The sequence below is a fragment of the Cololabis saira genome, chromosome 3 (genome assembly GCF_033807715.1).
Source record: "Cololabis saira isolate AMF1-May2022 chromosome 3, fColSai1.1, whole genome shotgun sequence".
Lineage (NCBI taxonomy): Eukaryota > Metazoa > Chordata > Actinopteri > Beloniformes > Belonidae > Cololabis > Cololabis saira.
Genome location: NC_084589.1, coordinates 4,931,939 through 4,952,785, shown reverse-complemented (window position 1 = coordinate 4,952,785; position 20,847 = coordinate 4,931,939). Strand labels below are relative to the sequence as shown.

The following is a 20,847-nucleotide window of genomic DNA, read 5'->3' as shown; positions in this document are numbered from 1 at the left end:
CGGTCCAACCCTCTTCACCACCTACCTGCTCCCCCTTGGCCAGATCATACGCCACTATGGTCTCAGTTTTCACTGCTACGCTGATGATACCCAGCTCCATCTCAGCACCTCACCATCCTCCCAGCTCCCCCCACAGTCTTTGGTTAACTGCCTCTCAGCCATAAAATCTTGGATGACAACTAACTTCCTCAAACTCAACAGCAATAAGACAGAGCTCATGGTTGTGGCCCCCAAGTCACTGCTCCGGAAGATTGGAGATCTGCTCATCCGGGTGGACGGCTGCACCATCACGCCATCCTCTGAGGTCCTTAATCTGGGCGTCATCTTGGACTCCACCCTCTCCTTCCAGTCACATATCAAGTCGGTCACCAAATCTGCCTTCTACCACCTCAGAAACATCGCACGTCTCCGTCCCTCACTCTCTGACTCTGTGGCAGAAACACTCATCCATGTTTTCATCAGCTCCCGACTGGATTACTGTAATGGAGTCCTGTCTGGGGTTCCAAGTAAAACCCTGGACAGGCTCCAGTATGTGCAGAATTCAGCTGCCAGGGTTCTCACCCACACCAAGCCCTGGCAGCATATCACCCCCACCCTCATCCACCTCCACTGGCTACCTGTTAAGTTCCGCATTCGGTACAAACTCCTCCTACTCACCTACAAATCCCTTCACACTCTGGCCCCCCAGTACCTGTCCGACCTCCTTCATCACCACACTCCCTCCCGGAACCTGCGGTCTTCAGACGCTGGTCTGCTTTCCATCCCCCGGACCAGACTGAAGACGTTTGGGGACAGAGCCTTCAGTGTTGCTGCCCCCACCCTTTGGAACTCTCTCCCTGCTGTAATCCGTGACTCCCCTTCTCTGGACAGTTTCAAAACACAACTCAAAACCCACCTTTTCACCCTGGCTTTTCCACATTAGTGCCCCCCCCCCTCCCCCCCCACCCCCTGTCGTTTTGTCCCGATGGTGTTTTGTTTTGTTTGTTCTTCCTTGGTTTTCCTTTTTCAAGGCATGCCTTGAAAAGGCCTATGATCTGTAAAGCGACCTTGGGTTCTTTGAAAGGCGCTATATAAATGCAAGTTATTATTATTTATTTATTATTATTAGACGTCAGACTCAGAGCAGATTTGTTGTTGTTTTGGAGCATAATGTGACCTTCGAAAACGCAAAACTGCTCTCTGTCTCTGTCTACACGCATCTGCATAAACGGAGTTTTCAAAAATCTTCACTTTGCCCCGAGTTTTTTTTAAACATTCGTTTATTTGCGTTTTCATGTGGATGACAGGTCCAAACGTAGGAAAATATCTTCGGTTTAGCAGATACCCGGCTACGTGTGTACGCAACCCAGTCTCACATAAAAACGTACCCTGCCTACGTTGGTCCAAAGTGCAAAAACGTAGAGGGGTTACAATATTGGCCCTTGAAATGTATAACTGTTACATTTTGAAATGTATAACTGTTACATTTTTCTGCCTATTCATTTTGCGTCCAAGTCACGTGACTTTTAAGATTCTGGCCGTGACATTTAATTTATCTAAACTTTAGGTCTTGAATGTGTTAACAAACCACATGTGGCATATCACATTGAGTAGCCTAACTATACTTTTGAATCTAAACTATTCATCAGTCCGACCATCTCTTCTTCTTAGATTTTTAGATTTAGATTTATTTATTTGCACAGTTAAACATTACACAAATAAAAGTACCAACTTTAAAAATTTAAAGTGCAGGAAGAGGCGAAAACTCAAAGAGCTTATCAGGTGCCTCCACCTATAGTTAACATAAAATTTAATATCATACTTACAAATACTAACAAAATATACAAATTATCAGTTAGAAATCTATAGATGATAGAAATTAAAGGAAAATTACAAAGAATTTACACAAAAGAAAAATGATCGGATAAATGAAAAACTAGTACAATTTAATAATTAAGAAACAAACAAAAAAATAAACGACTAAATAACAAACCAGATGAACAAAAAAATAATAATTTCAAGGAGATTACACAAGACGGTAACATTTTTCAGCACATCCATTACTTATGCCAGAGCAGTTCCATCCTTTAAAACCTTGTACAGAGAAGCATTTTTTTGCTAAATGGGAATATGTATTCCATAGTTTGACCCCCCTGTACCGTATTGCATATTTACCGCTGGTTGTAACACACTGTATTTACCCCTGGTTAGGTTTTGAACTATTATTTTCCGATCTCCGATCAAAGCCGATAGGGCCATTATCGGCCCGATCCCGATCGGGGGCCGATCGATCGGTGCATCTCTAGTACTCAGTCAAGGAGTTTTCCTCCAGAAGGCCTCTCTCAGCTGCTGTGGAGTTGTAAGCTCTGGACGCTACGTTGCAGAAGGCATCTCGACACTGCTGCGCCAGCTCTCACTCTGTTTTCAACCTACGATTTAGCAAATTTGTCAAATTTGCTGTCCCCAAAGTCCATACCAGCTTCGAACGTAGCGCCTTCCGTTTTGCTGCAGCCGATGATTGGAACAATTTAAAAAAACACATAATAATTGACTCCTGCACCTATTGAACATGCCTATTTGCTGTGCCTCATTGTTTAATGTTTTATTGTGTTGTATGTTTTAATTATGGCCAGGCCAACATAATGACAGGCCCATATGGCGACTGTGCAAAACGGCCATGGCTGTTTTGCCTAAGCAGCCTAAGCATAAAAAAAGGAAACTGTTTTTTGCCTCCAAACTTTCATTGTAGAAATACAATGACAATAAAAAAAATCAAAGCTGCGAGCAGCGATGAACGGGCCCTCGCGCGTGCAATTTTCACCAATAAAAGTGAAGGAATCAAAACCGAGTCCGATGACACCACCCATAACTGTATATCAAACCACCAAAAGTTATGGCAGAAAGTAGGGACTACCACATATCGACCAATCAGAAGAAGGAGCGGGGCTAATTTGCACCAATTTTGTTCAAGGACTCAAAACCGAGTCCGATGACACCACCCACAAGTCTTTATGTAAAACCATTCAAAAGATATGGCAGAAAGTAGGAACTATCAAATATGGACCAATCAGATGAAGGGGTGGCGCGCTTTTTGGTGCCTATCGTCGCCATGGTAACGTTTTTGACTGAGAAAAGTAATGCAGGATCGCAGGATCGAGACGCACATTTTGATGTATAACACACCTGGGTGCACGTTACGGTTCGGGCTGTATTAACTGCCGAAGGAATGGCATAAATTGTGGCAAAATTACACAATTAATTAGAAATTGCCGACTTCCTGTTCGGTTTCGGCCATGGCGCCAAGAGACTTTCCTTTAAGTTGCAACATCATACAGGTGTGTACCGATTTTTGTGCATGTACATCAAACCGTATTGTGGGGCTTGAGGCACAAAGATTTCTAGGGGGCGCTGTTGAGCCATTAGGCCACGCCCATTAATGCAAACCATTAAATATCAAATTTATCGCCAGGCCTGGCTTTGGGGTCCATGGCAATTGCCCTAAAAATCTTTGAAACTTTTTTTTTAGGTTTTAGAGCAATCTGTGCTCCCATCGAGACAACTTGCATATTTCAGCAAGACATTGCATAATCAGATACTACATCCATTATAACAGTGGTTCTCAAACTTTTTTCGTCATTCCCCACTTTGAACAAGTGGGGATTTTCAAGCCCCACTTGCCCCCGTCGCCCCAACAAAAATCTTTACGAATTACTTCAAATTATTTTAAATGTATTGAAATTACTAGCACCAAGTATATCAGTCATATTTGATACTGAATCAAAACCAAAAACAACAAATAACACAAAGTTCAAAAAGAGAAAATAAAAGTGCAGTTGTGCTATCATAACTTAATTTGCAAAAACATAAACAAGTGAACTTTCCCTGCATTACTAGTGGCTGCAGTGTGCCTGTTATGCACTGAACATCCTTTCAAAACGGGGTTGCAGGCTGGAAACTGCCACTCTCAAATCATGCTCAATGTTGAGCTGGGATCTGTACTTAGTTTTTAGAGAAGCAACAGCTGAAAAGCTTCTCGCAGAGATATGAAGTGGCAAAGGGAAGAATGATGTTTAAAGCTTTCTGTCCGATGCTGCAAATATTGTCCCGCTGCAATTAACAGTCCAACGTCAATCGTTGTTTTTGCACTTTAGTTCCAGGGTACATTTTTCTAATGCTTTTTACCGTATTTTTAGGACTTTTAGGCGGATATAAACGTCTTTTTTTATTTTTAAATGTACCGCACGCCCAATGACGCAATGCGCCCATAGTATTATTGTAAAGGCTGATTTATGGTTCCGCGTTACAACGACGCAGAGCCTATGCCGTAGGCTCCGTGGCGGGGTGCCTGGAGCGGACGGAGCGACTACCGAGAAGGAGACGCTGCTCCACGCTGCTCCCGGCGGCAGCCCGAAGACCGGAGGATTCCTCCGGTCTTCGGGCCCGTCTCTGCCCGAAGACCGGGCGGTGGTTCCTCCGGGAGGCTCCGTCGTTTACTGTTGAAGGATTGTTGCTGGGTTGGACTGTTCCGGCTTTTGCAAAAGCCTGCATCATTTCCGAGGGGCCGCACGGCAGGAAAATGACTCGGCTATCAGCGCGGCCAGAGAGCTGCGGGCTCTGCCCGTCGCAGCTGATCAGTTCTCCCGGTCTCATTGATCAGGCTCGGATGAATGCATAAACGGAGGATGGAGATTTCGATAGGTTTGATTAATGTAATAACTTAAATAAAGCACAATCAAACTAAGTTTTGCTCCCGCTCTATTTTTAAATACCACACTTGTATGCTTGTGTGTGTGTGTGTGTGTGTGTGTGTGTGTGTGTGTGTGTGTGGTTGTAAGGCTGCGCTCCGTGTGTGTAGGCGGCGCATTTTTGTTCAAGCGCCATGTGTGTTTTAAATCCAGTAATGACACACAAAACTGAGGGTTTCCACAAGGCGTGCCGAATGGTCGCGAAAATACGGTTTAGCTATTAATTATTGCTATGTTTGTGTGTGTGTTTTGTTTAGTGAATTATCTTTATTTAAATGCTATTGACTCTTTATTGTCAATAGCATTTATAGTAAAATAGGCATGAAATTGAAAATGTCCTCCCGTTTGTCGTGCCCCACCTGACATGTCTCCGTTCCCCGCCAGTGGGGCGCGCCCCACACTTTGAGAAGCACTGCATTATAACAACATGACTTCACAGGTGATTTGGTGCATCTTTTTCAAGATGTATTGCCGCCATCAAGTTAATAATGAGGTAATATTTCCCTTGAACTGGCAAAATGTCGGCATTTTAACATCTGATATTGTGTTCTGTTGGGAATAAAATATGGGTTCATGAGATTTCCAAATAATTGGTTTCAGTTTATATTTACACTTTAGACAGCATTCCACATTTTTTAGACTTGGGGTTGTATTAATCTACAGATGCATCTGAGAGCAGCTACATCACTGTTGTGTTGTGAGAATTAAATTAAAAGTTACAATTTAAAACAGCTCACAATTCGGTCTATAGGAGCCATGATTATCAGATGTTCAGATCCAGTAAATGAAGGACAAATACAAGACAAACAAATATGACATACTTTCCTTTGAGCAGAATGCTGAGGCGTTCATCCACAGAGGTCTTATCTTCAGCAGCATATGCCTGGCCCTTTTTCAGAGTCTGGATAGTGCAGAACTGTCCCGTGAGCCTTTGAAATAATGCTTCTGGCACATGGAGAGGCTCAAATATCCGCTTATAGACCAATTTCAGCTCTCTGTCAATTTTAATCTGACAGAACACAGACAAAGCATTAATTGATCTTTATAACAACAAAAGAAAAAAAAGATTTTAAACACACACACACACACACACACACACACACACACACACACACACACACACACACACACACACACACACACACACACACACACACACACACACACACACACACACACACACACACTATCGCCCATTCCTCTGTGTGCGGTTGCCCTCTTCAAGCTCGGGTCCTCTGGCAAAGGCTTGGGAGCTTGAGGGTTCTGCACAGTATTTTTGTTGTTCCCAGGACTACACGTGCCTCCTTTAACTCTTGGTGTTTCTCCAGTTTAGCATGTTTGTTCTTGATATTGCTGTCACTTGGGATTGCCACGTCAGTCCCCATTGCTCTCTTCCGGAGCTTATGGGCCACCATTATGTCCGGTTGGTTAGCCATCGCAAGTTTATCACTCTGGATCTTGAAGTCCCACGGGATCTTCGCCCTTTCATTCTCCACCATCCGTGCAGTTTGGGACTTCTAACCCATATTCAGTGCAGATGTTCCTGTACTCTATTACTGCTAACTGGTTGTGTCATTCCATATATGCTTTCCCTGCCAGCATCTTGTTTTTCTGCGGTATCTGTGCACAGTCTGCAGCTGGGGTCTTGTCTGGTGTCATAGACCCCGACCACTACCACTCTTGCGCTCAAGAACTGTTCTTGTGCAGCCATTATTAATGCCCCCATGCTGTCCTTCAGTCCAACGTTCTACAGTGTTGTGCCACGAAGGGGGTGCTGGTTCAGTTATTAAAGAGTTATTAATAATTGTCTTACCATTATTATTAATAATTAATAAAGACGATTACTTATCCTTATCCTCCTTGAACCGCCACCGTACTGTGGTGGAGGGGTTTGTGTGCCCGAGTGATCCTAGGAGCTATGTTGTCGGGGGAACTTACGCCCCTGGTAGGGTCTCCCATGGCAAACAGGTCCTGGGTGACGGGCCAGACTAAGAGCGGTTCACAACCTCATCATGGTAAAGAAAAAGCAAAGGACCGTTACGTCGCCCGGATCGGCGTCACCGGGGCCCCGCTCTGGAGCCAGGCCTGGGGTTGGGGCTCGTTGGCGAGTGCCTGGTGGCCGGGTCTTTGCCCGTGGGACCCGGCCAGGCTCAGCCCGAAACGGCGACGTGGGCCCGCCTTCCTGTAGGCCCACCACCCGCAGGAAGGACCGTGAGAGGCTGGTGCAATGTGGGCTGGGTAGCAGTCGTGGCGGGGTGCCCCGACGACCCAATGACTAAAACCCTCACAGTGGGGACATGGAATGTCACCTCGCTGGGGGGGAAGGAGCCGGAGCTTGTGCGTGAGAGATACCGGCTAGAGATAGTCGGGCTCACCTCCACACATAGGGCAGCACGGTGGCTTAGTGGTTAGCACTGTTGCCTCACAGCAGTGAGAGGCGGCGGGCTGGTGTGGGCTTGGTTATAGCCCCTCAGCTAGGGATGGGAATTGATAAGATTTTTTTCGATTCCGATTCTCTTATCGATTCTACTTATCGATTCGATTCTTTATCGATTCTCTTATCGATTCTCATTTGGAAAAAAGGAGAAGAAACAATTTTAGTATCAACTTTGTTTTAATAAAACAAAGTTGATACTAAAATACTAAAAAGAAACAATTTTAGTATCAACTTTGTTTTAATAAAACAAAGTTGATACTAAAATTGTTTCTTTGTTTCAATGTCTTTGTTTCTCCGATCTTTTTTGTTCAAAGATATAAAACTTTTATATCTTTGAACAAAAAAATATAAGTGAGGTCTTAAGATGCCCCCAGCCTTGGGCTCCTCGATGGTGCCAGGGGGTCCCCACAAAATGATTTGTAATATACAGTAAAATATGTATTTAATATAAAATAATAATAATAAAAAAAATATTCTTCTGTAGAAATTAACGAAAAACAACAAATTATTTTGTAGAAATTGCACAAGAATGTCCAGTAACATGTTCAACACCACAAACTTAGTCACTGCTGGTGACTAAGTTTGTGGTGTTGAACATGTTACTGGACATTCTATTCTGGCCTGATTCTCTTCCCTGCCTTGATAAAAGGAGAAGTTAGTGGTAGATGCTCTTTAACTTCTCCATAGATGAGCTGACGAGCTGCAGCTGTGTCAGGAGCTCTGCTGTCCGCCGGAGCGCCCGGCTCGTCCGCGTGTCCGAGAGCGCAGCTCTTCTAAAGCATGAATTATGGTTCCGCGTTAAATCGACGCAGAGCCTACGGCGTAGGGTATGCGGCGACGCGCGCCGTACGGTGCGTGTTGCCGCGTACCCTACGCCGTAGCTCTGCGTTGGTGTAACGCGGAACCATAAATCAGCCTTACCACACTCCGGCTGACTCAGCGCTCCCAGCGCATCAGCCGGCCGAGTCCTAACAGTTTCCCCCCTTTGTTGAAATGTCCACATTGCAAGAATTGTCGCCCTGTTGTCATCCTTTTTGGTAAAATGTAACTAAACTTTCCAGGGTTTATGCTGCTTTGTCCCCGTGTTTTCCTGCTGGGCGTGAATGCGCACGCTGCGCAACGTGCTTGGTGACGTCATTCGTGCCGACTGGAATCGATAAGGGAAACGTTTGGGAAAAAGGCAAACGATTCCAAGGAATTGAAACACTGGGAACCGGTTCTCAACAAGAACCGGTTCTCGATTCCCATCCCTACCCTCAGCTCAGTCGCCATGTGTTGGAGAGGGTCGCTTCCCTGCGCCTTCGGGTCGGGAAAAGGTCTCTCACTCACGAACAGCAGTGCGGAGTACCTGGCCTTCTTGGGGTCCCTGGGAGGAGTACTTGATAGTGCTCCAACTGGGGACTCCATTGTTCTACTGGGGGACTTCAACGCTCACGTGGGCAATGACAGTGATACCTGGAGAGGCGTGATTGGGAGGAACGGCCTCCCCGATCTGAACCCGAGCAGTGTTTTGTTGTTGGACTTCTGTGCTAGTCGCAGTTTGTCCATAACGAACACCATGTTCAGGCATAAGGGTGTCCATCAGTGCACGTGGCACCAGGACACCCTAGGCCGGAGGTCAATAATCGACTTTGTTGTCGTTTCATCGGACCTTCGGCCGCATGTCTTGGACACTCGGGTGAAGAGAGGGGCTGAGCTGTAAACTGATCACCACCTGGTGGTGAGTTGGATGCGCTGGCGGAGGAGGAGGTTGGACAGACCGGGCAGACCCAAATGGATTGTGAGGGTCTGTTGGGAACGTCTGGCTGAGCCCTCTGTCAGGGACATCTTCAACTCCCACCTCCGAGAGAGCTTCTCTCGGATCCGGCAGACCGGGGTGCTGGTCCCTCTGTTTAAAAAGGGGGACCGGAGAGTGTGCTCCAACTATAGGGGGATCACACTTCTCAGCCTCCCCGGGAAAGTCTACGCCAGGGTACTGGAGAGGAGATTACGGCCGATAGTTGAACCTCGGATTCAGGAGGAACAATGCGGTTTTCGTCCCGGTCGTGGAACCCTGGACCAGCTTTATACCCTCCGCAGGGTGCTCGAGGGTTCATGGGAATTTGCCCAACCAGTCTACATGTGTTTTGTGGATCTGGAGAAGGCATTTGACCGTGTCCCTCGTGCCATTCTGTGGGGGGTGCTCGGTGAGTATGGAGTCCAGGGCCCTCTATTAAGGGCTGTCCGGTCTCTGTATGATCGGAGCAGGAGTTTGGTTCGCATTGCCGGCAGTAAGTCAGACTTGTTCCCGGTGCATGTTGGACTCCGGCAGGGCTGCCCTTTGACACCGGTCCTGTTCATAATTTTTATGGACAAGATTTCTAGGCGTAGCCAGGGGCCGGAGGGGATCCGGTTTGGGAACCTAAGGATGTCCTCTCTGCTTTTTTCGGATGATGTTGTCCTGTTGGCTTCTTCGGACCGGGACCTTCAGCATGTGCTGGGGCGGTTTGCGGCAGAGTGCGACGCGGCAGGGATGAGAATCAGCACCTCCAAAACCGAGGCCATGGTTCTCCATCGGAAAAGGGTGGCATGCCTTCTCCGGGTGGGTGGAGAAGTCCTGCCTCAGGTGGAGGAGTTCAAGTATCTCGGGGTCTTGTTCATGAATGAGGGAACGATGGAGCGTGAGATTGACAGACGGATCGGTGCAGCGTCCGCAGTTATGCGGCCGATGTACCGGACCGTCGTGGTGAAGAGGGAGCTGAGTCGAAAGGCGAAGCTCTCGATTTACCGGTCAATCTACGCACCTACCCTCATCTATGGTCATGAACTTTGGGTAGTGACCGAAAGGACAAGATCGCGGATACAAGCGGCCGAGATGAGTTTCCTCCGCAGGGTGGCTGGATGCTCCCTTAGAGTTAGGGTGAGGAGTTTGGTCACCCGGGAGGAGCTCGGAGTCGAGCCGCTGCTCCTTCACATTGAGAGGAGTCAGCTCAGGTGGCTTGGGCATCTGTACCGGATGCCTACTGGACGCCTCCCTAGGGAGGTGTTCCAGGCATGTCCCTCCTCCCTAGGAAGGTGTTCCAGGCATGTCCATCTGGGAGGAGACCCCGGGCAAGACCCAGGACATGCTGGAGAGACTATGTCTCTCGGCTGGCCTGGGAACGCCTCGGACTCCCCCCGGAAGAGCTGGAGGAAGTGTCTGGGTTGAAGGAAGTCTGGGCATCCCTGCTGAGGCTGCTGCCCCCGCGACCCGGGAACGGACAAGCGGAAGAAGATGAGTGAGTGAGTGAGTGAGTGAGTGAGTGAGTGAGTGAGTGAGTGAGTGAGTGAGTGAGTGAGTGAGTGAGTGAGTGAGTGATTACTTATCAACTTGAATTATCAATCACCACCTGATTTATCAGGAAAATAATAACTGAACAGCAAAATCAGTCTCAAGGTAACTCTTACTTATTCCATACATTACATACATTGCGTTACAGAACAAAAGTGAAGGAAGGAGTCCGAGCACAGACCGTTGCAACCAGCAGCCAAGACAAATATGTATAAAATTAACACAAACAACTTTTCTCATTCAAATGAATCATAATTTATTTACACAAGTGTTAAAAGATAGCGAAACAACACTTGGGATAAATTCCGATGCCTAAACAGATAAACAACAACTAACTACACATGAAGACAAACTTCAGATCATCAATGTGTGTGTCAGTGTGTGTGTGTGTGTGTGTGTGTGTGTGTGTGTGTGTGTGTGTGTGTGTGTGTGTGTGTGTGTGTGTGTGTGTATGTGTGTGTGTGTGTGTGTGTGTCACGATGGCTGTTCATACATGTGAAAAGAAAGATGGACGGCTGTCTCATGTGATTCAAAACGGCGGACGGGTTTTCGTCTCATCCAGTGAAAAACAAACTCGTAGGCTTTATGACAAAGATAAGAGTGTGCATGTGTGTGGGGGTTAGTAGGAGAGCATCAGAGGAGAAAAGTAAAACCCAAGACACTAGAATAACTTCTCACTATCGGAAAAACAAGATCTTCTGATGTTTCCCACACAGAGACCAATGTGAAACTAACTTCACATGTGCACTTTGGTCATTCAACTGGGAAATGAGGAAGTTTGTTTTCTGTTGTGGAGTGTGAGGTCAAGACTTTTGATGACCTGTGCGATTTGGTGGTTTTAGAGCAGTTCAAGAACTCTGTTCCCAGTCATATCGCTGTTTATATCAGTGAGCATAAAGTGAAGACTACTGCTGAGGCTGCTAAACTGGCCGACGAGTATACTCTTACGCACAGGGGTGGCCGGGAGCATTACTCTCGGGATGACTTTGGTTACCGGGCAAATGGTGAATTTCGTGTGTCAGGTCATGTTAAGGGGGAGGACGGAGTCAGTCCTTGCCTGGGTAACATTAGGCCAGAACGGGTTGCACGGGGTCAGGTACAGTTTGACTCAACCAAAATATGCAATTATTGCAAAGGCAGGGGACATTGGAAAGCGGACTGTCCTAAGCGTGGTGCCCAGGTTAAATCTGCTGCCTCTGTAAAACATGTTGTTCCTGTCATTTCTTCCTCCCAGCAGGTAGATGCTGTGCAGTTAGGATAAGGCAGATTTCTCAGCTTTTGTGTCTGACGGTTGTGTGTCACTGGTGGGGAGTGATGCCACTGTGCCAGTAAAAATTCTGAGAGATACTGTGGGTGTTGATTCATACATTGTGAGCTCTGTGTTGCCTTTTTCTGAGGAAACTAGTACTGGAGATTATGTTCTGATGCGAGGGATGGGGTTAACGGTGTTGCCGGTTCCATTGCATCATCTAGTGTTGAACTGTGAGTTGGTTCGAGGTGAGGTCACCATGGGTGTGCGCCCTGCACTGCCGATTGAGGATGTGGACATTATTTTAGGTAACGACCTTGCTGGTAGCCGTGTGTAGGCTGATGGTGTGCCACATCCACCCATAGTAACATCTTCACCTGTTGTTATAGGAAAACCAGATGAGAGTGCTCAATGTTTTCTTGAGGTTTTTACAGCCTGTGCAGTGACTCGAGCTATGTGCCGTGCAGAGTCAGAGTCTGAGCCTGAACTTGAGGGTGGGGGACCAGGGGAGAGTGAGGTTTTCTCTGTGGACATCCCTGACTCTTTGTTGTCTGTTACCTCGTTCCAAATCTGGTAGCAACTATTTGCTTACAGTAATGTGTCAGAGCACAAGGTATCCAGCTGCATATCCATTGCGTACCATTACTGGTAGGTCTGTGGTGAAGGCTCGGACGCAGTTCATTTCCACCTTTGGCATGCCAAAAGTAATTCAGAGTGATCAGGGCTCTAATTTTTCATCTCATCTGTTTACTCAGGTTCTGAAACAGTTACATGTTAAACATAACCAGGCTTCTGCGTACCATGCTCAGAGCCAAGGGGCTCTGGAAAGATTTCACCAGACCCTGACGTCTCTGTTGCGTGGCTACTGTGTTGAATTGAATCAGGACTGGGAGGAAGGGCTGCCGTGGCTTCTGTTAGCTGCTCGAGAGGTTGTGCAGGAAAGCACCGGTTTTAGCCCAAATGAGCTTGTGTTTGGACACACAGTGCGTGGGCCACTCACTCTGTTGCATGATGCTGTGGGGCAATCAGAACCACCCATTAATTTGATTGATTATGTCAATGGTTTTCGGCACCGATTGTACGTGGCTGTGGAGATGGCTAGGGAGAAGTTAACCTCTTCCCAGTGGAAAATGAAGCGTCTTTCTGACCGCCAAGCTGAGCACTGTCAGTTTAGTCCTGGTGATCAGGTACTTGCATTGTTGCCAATTGCCAGTTCCCCTTTTCAAGCCAAGTTTACTGGCCCGTTTACAGTTTTACGCCGGCTGTCAGACCTAAATGACCTGTTGTCGACACCACAGCGTAGGAAATCAACCCAACTTTGCCATGTAAATTTGCTGAAACCTTATTACACTCGGGAGTCACAGGTCTTTGCATCTAGTGGTGAGGGGCAGAAAGAGTCTGTTAAATCAGTGGCTGCTGCTGTGGGAAGTTCTGTGTTTCTATCTGTGCCAGAGGATGATGGGGTTACTCCACCGGATGAGAGTGTGTTGCGTGGCAGGCTAAAGAACTCTGAAACCTTGAAAAATCTGGAGTCTCTGTTTGGTCATCTGTCTGAGGAGAGGGGCGCTGAGTTGTCGGCTCTGACTAATAGTTATCTGTGTCTGTTTGGTGATGTACCAAGTCAGACGCATTTAATCGAGCATGACATTGATGTGGGGTACTATCGCAGTTTTTGTAAAAACTTTTCGACTGTGGTTGCTCCCCTGACAGATTTGCTGAAAGGGAAAACGACATACATCTGGTCACCATCTTGTCAGCGAGCTTTTGATAACGTTAAAGCTATTCTTGGTTCCCCTCCTGTTCTTGCAGCTCCACGCATGGACCGTCCCTTCCAACTGCAGGTAGATGCGAGTGACGTGGGTGCAGGTGCGGTGTTATTTCAGAGTGATGATAGTGGTGTTGACCGTCCCGTGAGTTTCTACTCTAAAAAGTTGAACGCGTTCCAGTTGAACTATTCCGTTATCGAAAAAGAGACACTTGCACTTATCTGGGCTCTGCAGCATTTTGAAGTGTACCTTGATTCTGGCAGTGTTCCTTTGGTGTTCTATACAGACCATAATCCGATAACCTTCTTGCAGTCCGTACAGTGTCCAAACCGCAGATTAATGCGTTGGATTTTGTTTTTGCAAACTTTTTCGTTAGATATCCGCCACATTAAAGGAGTTGATAACATTGTGGCTGATGCTCTATCCAGAGCACCTTATTCTTAATCATGTAACTGTGCCATTTATTGTTTGATCTCTCCGGTCTGCTGTGTCTTTATTTTCACTGTCGCTCTTAAATGCTTTTCCAGGCGCCGGAATTGCTGGGTTGCAGCGTGGGGGTTGGTTTGCTGACCGGGGAAGGCAACGAAATTGGTCAGTATGAATTGTACTGTTATTGATTAATTTCATGTTTTCATGGCATTAATCACATGCACTCAACACCAGGGTTAGGAGGGGGTCCCACATCACCCGCGTTCCCTCGCCGGCCTGGGATAGGTGGGTCGTGATTCCCGGGCCTGGCGGGGCTCGCCGTGCAGCCTGGGGTGCCTTCTGGCGGTGCTGGACCCCCCCGGGGAGGGGGAAACGGTGCCTGATTGTGTGTCTGTGTCGGTGAGAATGCGGTGTGGAAGGGTCCTGCCATGGAGGATTTGAGCCTCCATTGGCAGGACAACAAAACTTAATAATTTATCAATATTATATTATACAAAGATGGTTATTATTATTATTATTATTATTATTATTATTATTATTATTATTATGTATAGTATATCTTATTATTAGTATAGGTATCGGATAGGTGAATGGATGAATGAATGGGATGCCTGGGTCTGGGGCCCTCCGTTGTCGGGCCCGCGCGGGTGTCGCCCTGTTTGGGGGTTCCCTCTCTCCGGGCCCGTCTCCGGTCCCCCCCGCTGCCTCCGCGGTGGAGCGCCCCTCTGGTCTTGGAGGGCCACTTTCGTGGGGGCGGGTGCACCTGCCCGCGTCGGCGGCCGGGGCGGCTCTGTCTCTCCGGGCAGGCTGGCCCTCTGCCGGGTGGGGGCCGTTGGCCTGGAGGGTGAGGGCCACCTGGCCACGTGTCCGGCCCGGACCGGGTGGCCGGGGATTGCCTGGGTCGCGGTCCGCCGCCGCGGGATCTCTGGCTGCTTCTTCCCGCGCCGTGCCCCCCCCCCCCCCCCCCAGGACAATCCCAAGTAACACGTAGTCAAACCAAACGGAGCAAATACAGAAATATCTCCGCTGTTTCTCATCATCAGTTGCTGCATCGGCAAGACTTGGAGTGCAGTCTCCTGACGGCTCTGGTTGAACGGCCCGACAAACCATCTCCGATCGCGCTGTTTTCTTTACCGAGATCACAAGAAAATCAGAACAGTGATCTCCTCTCCATCCTGTTTATTTATCTTTTATCTCCTGTTGCTGTTTATCTATCTTTACTCCACCAACTCGAAATACTTTTCTAAGCGAACGGCGCTAACGCAGTTGAAACAGCAGGTGTATCCGCCCCTTTAATCTGATTGGTTTAGAGCAGTGCTTCTCAAAGTGTGGGGCGCGCCCCACTGGTGGGGAACGGAGACATGACAGGTGGGGCGCGAGCCGCGCGACAAACGGGAGGAAGTTTTCAATTTCATGCCTATTTTACTATAAATGCTATTGACAATAAAGATAATTCATTCTAAACAAAACACACACAAACACACACACACACACACAAACATAGTAATATTTAATAGCTAAAATTATTAAAAAGCATTAGGAGACCAGAGAAAAATGTACCGGAACTAAAACAAATACAATGATTGACATCGGAATGTTAATTGGGGCGGGCCGTTACTGTAGCTGCTACATTGTATCCGATTGTATCAGTAGCCTACAACAAGGCAGCAGGTAACTGTGAGCAAGATGGATAGATTTGTGACACGGAAGAGAAAAGAGCCAGCAACATCACACACACAAGACAAGACAGAGGGGCCAAGTCAACCAAAAATCCAACCAAAAAGAAAATATGACGAAAGCTATCTTGGTCTCGGATTTACGGTTTCAGTGGTCGGTGCAGAGGAGAGACCGATGTGTGTTCTGTGTCTGAAGCCGTTAGCAGCAGACAGCATGAGACCAAACAAACTAAGAAGACACCTGGAGACAACACACCCCAGTCACGCTACCAAACCACTGGATTTCTTTAAAAGAAAACTGGCTGAATATCAACAGCAGGAGCAACGCATGGCAAAGGCTGCGTCAGTTAACTGCCAAGCACAAATGGCCTCATACAGAGTTGCATACAGAATCGCCCAATGTAAAAAGCCACATACAATTGCTGAGGAGCTGATTTTGCCCGCTGCTCTTGACATGGTGACAGCAATGATCGATGAGAAAAGCGCAGCCAAATTGAAAACTATCCCGCTTTCAAATGACACAATTGCGAGGCGTATATGTGACATGTCAGATGATCTTGAAGATCAACTGATACAAAACATAAAAGACACTCGTTTTGCATTGCAAGTGGATGAGGCTACCGACAGCAATAAGGACACTTTGTTTATTTCATACGTCCGCTTCGTGAACAACGGGTCAATGTGCGAGGATTTGCTCTTTTGCAAGTACGTAAAAAAGAGAGCCACGGCTGATGAGCTATTTAAGATCATGGACAGTTATTTTAAAGAACACGGTCTTAAATGGGAAAATTGTGTGGGTTTTTGCTCTGATGGCGCACAGACCATGGCAGGGAAAAGGAACGGGCTGCAGGCACTGATAAAGAAGGTTGCTCCAGATGCGCACTGGACGCACTGTGTCATTCACAGGGAAGCGCTCGCGTCAAGACAGCTCAGCCCTGAACTCAACGAGGTTTTAACAGAGGTTGTGGGCATTGTTAATTTCATTAAAACCCGACCCCTGAAAGCGCGACTGCTCTCTGCACTTTGCGAGGAGATGGGAGCTGATCACACATCCGTGCTGTTTCACAGCGAAGCAAGGTGGCTCTCCAGGGGCAAAGTGTTGTCGCGCGTCTTTGAGCTGAGAGTGGAGATTCGACTTTTTTTGGAGGAGGAGCGCATGTCCGAGGCTGCAAACAAATTCAGAGATGAACAATTTCTGTTGAAGCTGGCCTATCTCAGCGATGTTTTTTGCAAGCTGAATGACTTAAATCTTCAGCTACAGGGCAAAGACAAGCACCTACCTCACCTGGCAGATAAGATCACTGCGTTCTCCCGAAAACTCGAGGCATGGGGCAGACGGCTCGATCAGCAAAATGTAGAGGTCTTTGAGAACCTGAGTGAAGTTGCTGAAACCAGTCACACTGGAGCCACCACAGTGATCCCCTGTATAAAGCAGCACATCTCTTCTCTGAGAGAAATGTTTCAGAAATATTTCCCGAACAACAGTGCTCAGTATGCCTGGATTATGGATCCATTCAGTGCAGCAGGTTGGTATTTTAAGATTTTATTGATCATAATCAATCATATATTTTATTTATGTTGTATATACTAACTGAAATATACAGATTTCTTCATGTTTATTATGCAATGAAAAATAAAGTAATCCAATTTTTTTATTCTATCTGCAGTGCCTGCTGATTTGAGCCAACCTGAAGAGGACCAATTCATTGACATGACCTCTGACTCCACCCTGAGGCTGAGGTTTACAGCTCACACTCTTAGTGAGTTCTGGATTGGAGTTGAAAGGGAATATCCCCTCATCGGACAGAAAGCTCTTAACATCCTTCTTCCCTTTGCAACTTCATATCTCTGCGAGATAGGCTTTTCAGCTGTAGCTTCTCTGAAAACAAAGCACAGATCCCAGCTCAACATTGAGCATGATTTGAGGGTGGCAGCTTCCAGCCTGCAACCCCGTTTTGAAAAGATGTGCAGGGCAAAACAGGCACACTGCAGCCACTAATGTAGGGAAAGTTCACTTGTTTATGTTTTAGTTTTTTGCACAGATTGCAAATTAAGTTGGCGCAACTGCACTTTTATTTTCTCTTTTTGAACTTTGTGCAGTGCAAAACAGGCACACTGCAGCCACTAATGCAGGGAAAGTTAACTTGTTTATGTTTTAGTTTTTTGCACAGATTGCAAATAAGTTGGCACAACTGCACTTTTAATTTCTCATTTGAACTTTTTGCAGTGCAAAACAGGCACACTGCAGCCACGAATGTAGGGAAAGTTATCTTGTTTATGTTTTAGTTTTTTGCACAGATTGCAAATTAAGTTGGCGCAACTGCACTTTTATTTTCTCTTTTTGAACTTTGTGCAGTGCAAAACAGGCACACTGCAGCACTAATGCAGGGATAGTTCTCTTGTTTATGTTTTTGCAAATAAAGTTATTCTGTTGTTCTAATAAAGTTGTTCTCTTTTTGAACTTCGTGTTAATTGTTGTTTTTGATTTTGATTCAGTATCAAATATGACTGATATACTTGGTGCTAGTAATTTCAATACATTTAAAATAATTTCAAGTAATTCGTCAAGATTTCTGTTGGGGCGACGGGGGCAAGTGGGGCTTGAAAATCCCCACTTGTTCAAAGTGGGGAATGACGAAAAAAGTTTGAGAACCACTGGTTTAGAGTAAGTCGTGTTTTATCCGCTGCTCTGCGTCCCCCACGTGGGGTGCGCTCTTATGATTGGCTGAAACAAAGGAAGACATCTGATTGGTTGCAGATCCTTCAGACAGACATCTGATTGGTTGCAGATCCTTCTGTGTTAAATTTGTGTATCGAGTCACGTCAGGGGAGTCTCAAAAGTCACACGCAAATCCAGCACAGCTCACAGACAAAAAAACATTTGTAAATCAGGTTATATTTGTGTGTGCATCAAAAATACATTTGTATATCTTGTCCTACGCACGTGTGAATTGTTCTGTGCACGTGTGTGTATTTGCAAATCGGTCTGTGCATTTGTAAAACTTGTCCTGTGCATTTTTCAATTATGAGACTGTTCTAGCTCCATACTAATCTGCAGCCTCCCTCTTTCTGCTGTGTGTAAAGTCTCATGGTGTTGGAATTGGGATAAAATCCTGTGCATCGTGAGGAGCTTCCTTGTGTTGACCTAGTCAAGTCTCTTCCTGCGTTCAGGTGACTATGCCAGCATGGTACCTTATTACTGGCAAGGCATACTAGGATCCGTCTTACTCTTTACAGGTACTTGGTCATGGCTGATTTCCTTGCAACTTCTTCATAGTTGTTGTTTGCTTGTTGAAATTCCCCAGTAAGGCTGCGATTATGAACTTAAATCAACAGCACGATTAATTGAACATTGTACCCAGATTACGACCCAAGTGACAATCAGTCAATTGCTAATAGAACCCTGATGAAAGCGCAATAGGAGGCTGGATTCACACAGCAGTATAGTATCTACATAGCTGATATCTAGCCAATAACTTCTTGCACAGAGGTCAGTCAAAAGCAATGTACAATGGAGGAAAAACTCATCGCCGTCTTCAACTATTAAATTCACTTCTGCCTCTGGATCTGATGAACACAATGCACCTTAAAACAAGGGCTGGCAGATGGTTTGTGGAAAACAGATTATCCCACGCCATGACAATAACCGCTGCACACTCCATCATGCATTGCACAGCTGTGTGGTGTTCGGTAGATTGTGTGCTAATACAACATGATTTAGTTGCAGGTGTTGAAATAAGTTGGTCATTTTTACTGTACAATGTTAAAATTGTACATCTTTTTTCTTGTGTCACCTTCAGTTAATCTGAAATGTGTCCAAACAGACACGCAATATTTCCTTGCAGATGTTGTTTACTAGTCTCCGTCACTTAGCTACCCTTCATTTTGCTTCCAAGTTGTGGTTTGGACTCACGCTGCACTTATATGAGGAATTATGTGCCTACTTATCTTGACTGCTATGATGCTTAACAGGAGCTTCCATGTTGTGCAGAGGCAGGTAATTAGCCAGTAGTTGGATGGGGTCACTGCTTTCTGAGGGTCCTTCATGATGAGGACCGCATTTACCATAAATTCATATGATTCTACTACTATTACTACTGTCATTTAGCAGACGCTTTTATCCAAAGCGACTTACATCTGAGACACACACCAGGGAGCAATTAGGATTGAGGCCTTGCTCAGGAACCCAAGGTGATCCATCTTGGTTGTCATGAGCGCTGTCACTCTACTCCACCTGTCCCTAATCTGCTCTGATTTACCTGCCAGCTGCACTGCATTCTCCACTTAACCTCTCCCAGTATTTAAAGCCCTGTCTTTCAGCTCGCCATTGTCAGATCGTCTGCAAACCTGCACCGGAACCCTGCCTGTCTGCTTGTCTCTCTGACTCCCATCTGTGACCCGGACTTGGATTCCACCCCAACTCTGATCTCCTGCCCCGGACTGCCCGGATCCTCCAGCTCCCGTGATCGCTGCCGGGGGAACACACACACACAGACCCCCTGGACCCCCTGGACCCCCTGAACCCCCTGGACCCCCTGAAGCCCTCATTCACTCCCAACTTCCCTTTCCCCTGAAGGATTAATAAACCTTCTTGTGTGACGCAATTGTGGTCCTCTGGTCGTCTGTCTGAACCGTGACATTGGTTGCCATTCCAGGGTTTTAACCTGAGTCCTCCAGACCCAAGCCCACCTCTATAGCCACTAGACTACCAACCCCCTCTAAGTCACCAATACTGTATACTTTGATAAAAAAAATCTCACTGATAGTGTTAAAAAAAGGACCTATTTTACCTATTTGCTCTGCTCACCCCGCTGCTCACTAGTGTTGCCTTGATGAGTTGAGCATTTAGTTTTTGGAAAACGTGGCATGAGGAGGCTCTGAAGACACATCCGTGCAACCATATCAATTTGAACTGGAGTCGGACCCGGAACAAGTTGAGGCCAACAAAGAAGTTCAGCAATTAAAGCTTGCACTAGACATTTCTGAATGGGTGGTTAAATGAATTTCACTGTAATCTATCTTTTTATATATTGGCAGGGTAGCACACTGAGCGAAATATTAACCCTCTGGAGTCCACGGGCGTGCTGGCGCATCCAAATCACATGACGGATTTTCAATGAAGGAGCAGTCACAGAGACTGCTGAAGGAGCAGTCTCTGTTTCAACTTGTCTCGTTACTTGTTACTTAAAAGAACAGAGCCGAGCTATTGACTGGCCTGCGATTCTCCCTTGAACTCTGGTTCAATCCTTAGCTCGA

General features: G+C 46.5%; 1 protein-coding gene across 2 annotated transcripts in view; it reads right to left on the bottom strand.

The window, feature by feature from the left end:
- The window catches only part of bves (blood vessel epicardial substance), a 57,314-nt gene that overhangs the window by 13,470 nt on the left and 22,997 nt on the right, over positions 1-20,847 (bottom strand). For both annotated transcript variants that reach the window (XM_061715370.1, XM_061715362.1), the window contains one exon: positions 5,546-5,733. In XM_061715370.1, the coding sequence (XP_061571354.1) occupies positions 5,546-5,733 (188 nt within the window). The remainder of the gene's footprint in view (positions 1-5,545; positions 5,734-20,847) is intronic.